The following is a 6,000-nucleotide window of genomic DNA, read 5'->3' on the forward strand; positions in this document are numbered from 1 at the left end:
GTCCTACCGTCTGCCGTCAGTACACTCCAGCTCCCCCCATAAGCTTGATCACCCTTGTCACATCACTGTCACCACCTCGGTCACGATCCCCAGCACCGACACCATTATCATCATCGGCTTACTTTTCCCCTCCCAACACCTTCTCTGTCACTGGATTGTCACGACCCAACCTCTGCTCACCGCCAGCAGCGTCAGCACCATCACTCAAGAGATTCGAGCTCCAGGAGTAGCACGATCCAGGAATCTTAACTTGGTTTTTAATTTGGGGCTCAAGTTAAAATTCCTGGTGGTGAAAAAGTGAAAGTCGCTCAGTTGCATCCGACTCTTTGTGACTCCATGGGCTGTATAGCATTCTCCAGGCCAGAATACTGGAGTGGGTAGCCTTTCCCTTCTCCAGGGGATCTTCCCGACCCAGAGATCGAACCCAGGTCTCCCGCATCGCAGGCGGATTCTTGGTGGCGGGAGGAGGTTAAGAGCCTGGGGTGGGAACTCATGTTCAAGGGTAAAGTTGGGTCAGTATTATCTGAGGAACAAGAGAGGCCGCAGAACCAAGAGAGAGGGCCAGCACATGGGAGCCAACAGAATGGGCAGCCCCATTCTCTGAAGACAAACGCGCCAGCCAGAAGCATGGCGACCTTGGTTCCTGAGTGTGCCCACGGTCACAATAGGGCTGGGGATGGCCCATTCCAGACAGGGCACCCACCCAGGGCACCGCCGTAGGCCAGGGTTGGGACTCGATGGTGGCCCAGCTCAGCCAGGACCTGCTCTGTGATCTCGCCAAGCCCCCTCCTCACTCTAGTCCTCAGGGTCTGCAGGTGCCCAGCAGGTAACCCTCGCCTTCCTCTGTCTTCTTTTCTGACCCTAGCAGAAGGCCGAGTCGCCAGGTCCGTCCTGTTCACCTGCCCCCGCTCATCCTCTCTTCTCCCGACCCTTCTCGGCCCCCCATGACTTCCACGGCCACAGCCCGGCCCGGACGGAGAACATCCTCAGCCACCTGCCTCTGCACTCCCAGCGCTTGACCCGCGCCCCGTGCCCCCTGATTCCCATCGGCGGAATCCAGATGGTGCAGGCCCGGCCGGGGGCCCACCCCATCCTGCTCCCCGGGCCCAGCACGGCCTGGGTCAGCGGCTTCTCGGGGGGCGGAAGCGACCTGACAGGGTCCCGGGAGGCCCAGGAGCGAGGCCGCTGGAGCCCCACCGAGAGCTCGTCAGCCTCCGTGTCCCCCGTGGCCAAGGTCTCCAAATTCACACTCTCCTCGGAGCTGGAGGCCAGGGACTACCCCACGGAGAGGGGGAGGACGAGAGGGGGCCTGGGCAGACCTCCCGACTGGGAGCCCCGTGCGGCCCAAGTGCCCACAGAGCCCGCGCTGACGCACAGCCCCTGCACCCCACCGGAGACCTCACCCCGGGCACCCCCAGGCCACCGGGCAGAGTCCCGGAGCCCCCGCCTGGAGTCACCGCGGCTGCCAGCCAACCCTGCGGCCTCCACCACCCCACCGCTGGACCGCAGCAGTTCCGTGGGCTGCCTGGCCGAGACCGCGGCTCGCTTCCCAGCCCGGAGGAGGAACCTCTCCGGGGAACCCAGGACCAGTCAGGGCTCCCCCCAGCCCTCGGGAAGTGGGGGGCCCGGGGCACCTCCACACCAGCCCGAGGACCAGGGGCCCCGGAGCACTTAGCCTCTCCCTGACCGCTTCAGCATCTGGTTTCTGGTGTTTGGCAACAGACGTTTCCAGCCGACTTCCTCGAGTCATCTTGCTGTCATGGGCTCCGTGTCCCATCTGTTGATCTTTCCAAGCAGCTTCTGCTCAGCCCCCGTCTGTCTTATCTTCCCACCTCGTATGCAGTTACCTGTGCCTTTTTCTTGACCTTTTGTTGCTTGAAAAGAAACAAACAACACACACACAGACATTAAAAAAAAAAAAAAAAAACCCACGAGGAGACGGAGGCTGTGAATATTTAGATGGGGCCTCACCCTGGGCCACTGCAATCAGCAGCCACCCACAAAGCTGGCAAGAGGCAGTCAGTTGCTGAAAGAAAGGGGATGCACTGAGGGAGAGACAGAGGAAAAAAAAAAGAAACTTTTAAAAATATATAAGTAAATGTAAAAGCAAGCACTCCTATGTACAGAGTTTATGGTTCCTATTTATTGCTGCTTCGTCCCACCCCAGCTAGTGGCCTCCCCTGGCTGCTAGCAGAAGGGTCAGCGGCCCAAGGCAGAGGGACAGGCTGGGAGACTCCATGGGCAGGCCCAGAAAACTCCAACTTTCCTTTTCCAAAGACAAGGTAAATTTTCCTAGGATTGCAACACAAACTATTTGGAGCAGGTAGAAGGTAGTTGCTGGTTGGGTCCCCAGGGCTCCCAGACACCCTGGTGGTCTGAATCGTGATCCCATTCTGGCATTTGACCCGTAGACAAATCCCCCCACCCCGGCACCTCTACTCTGCACCCTGCCCTCAACCTTTGGACTGGGGAAGGAGCCCTGACCACCGGTCTCCCGGTTCCTGAGCACCTGACCTCGGCCTTGCTCTCAGGGCCCCAGCCGTTGCTGCGCCTTTGTTCTAGTAACTTACCCACAAGGCTGAAGGGACAAGGCCTAACCCCTGGGGGTCAAGATCCAAGGTGCATTGCCTTGCCATTCCCAAGGCCAGGCTTGGGCTTCATTTCACATTTGGTCCCTGGGGTACAAAGGGCTCTATTTCCTCCATGACTGGGCTTTTCCGGTACTTGGCACTGGAAGTTTCCAAGGACTCATTTCTGGACCTCTTTGCAGCAGGACCGGTCCTCCTGTTGCTGTGTCACCCACTGTCAGGCCTCTACCATCCCCAGGAAGTACCCAGAACCATGACTGGTGGGAACTGCCCAGGCCTCCTATTGGTTGGCTTAAATCTCTTTTAAAAAATAAAATTATATATGTGTATATATACATATATATATATATAGAAAGAGAATGGTGTTTGATATTTCCCCTAGCCTCCTATTGTCCGAGGTCATTTCAATTCTTCTCCAAAGCAATCAAGAATAACTAGTGCCTCATTCCTCATCCCCATCTCCTCCTTTAAGAAGCTGCCCTGTTATTTTCTGGGGCAAAAGCCTGCTTTTTAAAAAATAATAATAATAATAACATGACTAGAAATTAAAATCCCAAGTTGAAATATAGAACTTGAACTCTAGCTCGTTTACCCAGCCCTAGGATAGGTGGGGTTTTCCACAACCTCCAGAAATGATTTTCTTTCGTCTCTACCAGGAGGAGAAAGCACAAGGACCACGGTCATAGCCCAGCCAGTCTAGGTGCTAATGCCGCAGAGCAGGGACTTCCTTGGCCGGTTCTCATCCCTCAGCCAGGCTGTATGAATCCTGTGGCCAGAGGGGGCTCCTGGGCTGTTGAAGTTGTTTAGACAGGACACCATAAGGTGCAGAGCCACCCCAGTGGGCTCCTACCCTTGGGCGTAATTCCCTCTTCCAATAGTTCAGGACCTTTCCCTCCTTGGACTCTGCTGCCAGGACAAACTAGCCAGGCCACCTGGTTCATTTCCCTCTGGCTAAGACAAAAAGGGGACAACAGGGAAGGGTTTCCCTGGGAGGCGGGCAGCTGGGCTCCAGCGTGCTGAGGCTAGGGTTAACCAGCACTTCCTGGCTGCCTGACCCAAGGTCTGAAGCTCTTGGTCCCCCTGGTAGAAGGCTAACAAGCCCAGCCTTGGCTATGCTGGCACTGGTGGGTCCTGGCAGAAAGCTGAAAGGAGCCCTGGGCCCCAGTCACAGCCTTGGCCAGAGGCTGGGTTTTTCCTCACCCTTGCTTTCCAACCTTACCCCAGGGCAGAGGTGAGGGGCATGGGAAGGTGGCTGCCTAAGGACTGGAGACTTCAAGGGCCAAAGCCTGGGAGCTGGATAAAGGGCATTGCTTCAGCCCAGGCTTGAAATCTTCCTGGGCAAGATCTTCCAGCTCCTGACCTACAGAGCAGCAAACAGGGGGCTCTGCTAGAGTAGCCCCTGGCCTTGGGGGCAGCCAGGCCCCTCCTCCAACCCCTGCCCCACAGCTCTCCCCAGGGCATCATTCCTCCAGTACTCAAACAGCCAGCTACTAAGGTTTCCTTCCTGGAGGCCTAGTCATGGCTGGTGGTGGCCAGCAGGGGAGAGTCAGGCACAGGCAGAGGGGATGGGGACCAGGAGTCACCAGAGACCCATTTCTCAATGACAGACACAATGTGCAAGCAATCTAGCCAAAAGGTTGTTGCCCTACACAGGCACCCAGAGAAATGGAATTGATGCCACCCGCCTGGGCTGTGTGTCTCTGGGCATGGCTCTCACCCCCTCTGCCACACTCCACTCCTGCTCCCCCAAACACAGAGCTCCTAGCCCACACACGCACCTGCATGATAAGGGGAAGACTCTCACGTCACACCCTCCTCTCCTCCTGCCGTGCTCCCAGCCACGAGCGCATTTCCAGCTTGCTGTGACACTGTTGTCCCTGTTAAGGGACACAGTGGAGAAAGCAGTGCTAATTGTTGGCACAGACACCTGTCGCTTGTTCTGCTGAAATGTGCAGGATAGTCATTCCTGGATACAGGCTGGCTCTGGTCCTTGGCTGTTGGCAGCCTTGGGGGCTGGAGACCAACTTGCTGGGGTTTCAGAGCCAGCCCTTGTCATGGGGATTCCAAGCCAGCTGACCCCCAGGCCTACCCTCCAGGATGCCCTTCACCCTCAGGACAAGCTCAGGGTCATTCTGGGCACTAACCTGTTCCTCTCCAAGGCACCTTTTACAAGCCTACTCCCCCTGCCCCACCACCCGCCAAGGCCCCTGACCACTAAAACCCTCCAGGAAGTCAACAGCAGCGAACTGCCCACTCTCCCACCTCCATCACCTCCAGACCCAGCAGTCCCTCCACCTCTCTCTGTGTTAACAAGTCTAAAAGATTTAATTTCTGCTCCATCCTCACCCAACCCTTTTGAATAAGAATAAGCAAGATAACTGAGCTGAATTGCTTTCTAGTCCTTTCTCCAGACAAAACCTCTTCAAAGTAAAAGTCCTGCCTGGGCAGCCGTCCTTGGACACAGATCTGCAGCACTGACCAAGGGGAGAAAGTTCCCAAAGACCTGTTCCACCGATTCTGCTCCTGAGCCGCGAATCCTGTCTGCTTTCCATCAGAAAACCGCTTCGGCACTTATGATCACTTTACTAAGCCTAGTGTTAAAAAAGGAAGAGAAAAGAAACAGAAAAAAGAAATGTATAGGCAAATGTAAGATAACACGCTCTCTGTAAGATAGAAATTTGCCTTTTTTTTTCCCCCTAAAAGGTGTATGTATTCCGTATGTGAAATTGTCTGTAGAGAGTTTCTAGGTTCTTAAATGGCAATACATTCCAAAAATTGTACTGTAGATATGTACAGCAACCACACTGGGATGGGGTAGTTTTGCCTGTAATTTTATTTAAACTCCAGTTTCTCTACTTGCATCTTGCAATGTTGGTATGGTATATATATCAGTGCAAAAGGAAAAAAACAAAAATTTCCACAGGTCTAAAGCACAGAGTCTGATGTACAAAAAGAAAATACTGCTCAGTATTGATGTGTGACCTTTGTTGTAAATTACATCTGTACTGTGAATGAGAAGTTTTTACAAGTATAATAATTGCCTTTATTATAGCTCTGGCTGAGTGTTCAGCCTGAGGATATTTTTTAAAAAAAAAAACAGCACGTTGGAATAAATTTGAAAATCCCAACAGAGCCCTGCTTGCCCGGCTCATGATTTTTCTTAGGGCTGTAGAATGTCAGAGCTGGAAGGACACTCGGAGTCCCAAGTGCTTCTTTTGCTACAGAGAAATCAGGGCCAGGGAAGGCAAGTGGCCAGGCCATAGTCACACAGCCTGGGATTCCAAGGCCCCTCCCTTCCAGGCTTGGCAGGAGGCACGGGAACACGGCCATGTGGTTTGGGGTCTATATTCATTTCCTAGGGCTACTGGAACAAATGAACAAACTAAATGGCTTAAAACAGCAGAAATGTGTT

General features: G+C 54.1%; 1 protein-coding gene across 2 annotated transcripts in view; it reads left to right on the forward strand.

Annotated features, from left to right (window-relative positions):
* The window catches only part of HIVEP3 (HIVEP zinc finger 3), a 102,391-nt gene extending 96,671 nt beyond the window's left edge, over positions 1–5,720 (forward strand). The window contains exon 7 of one of the 2 annotated variants that reach the window (XM_040231516.1): positions 866–5,720. In XM_040231516.1, the coding sequence (XP_040087450.1) occupies positions 866–1,675 (810 nt within the window). In that variant the 3' untranslated portion in view covers positions 1,676–5,720. The remainder of the gene's footprint in view (positions 1–865) is intronic. The other variant, XM_040231517.1, reaches the window with a different exon arrangement.
* Positions 5,721–6,000: the final 280 nt, after the last annotated feature.

The sequence above is a fragment of the Oryx dammah genome, unplaced genomic scaffold (assembly GCF_014754425.2).
Source record: "Oryx dammah isolate SB20612 unplaced genomic scaffold, SCBI_Odam_1.1 HiC_scaffold_28, whole genome shotgun sequence".
NCBI classification, from domain to species: Eukaryota; Metazoa; Chordata; class Mammalia; order Artiodactyla; family Bovidae; genus Oryx; species Oryx dammah.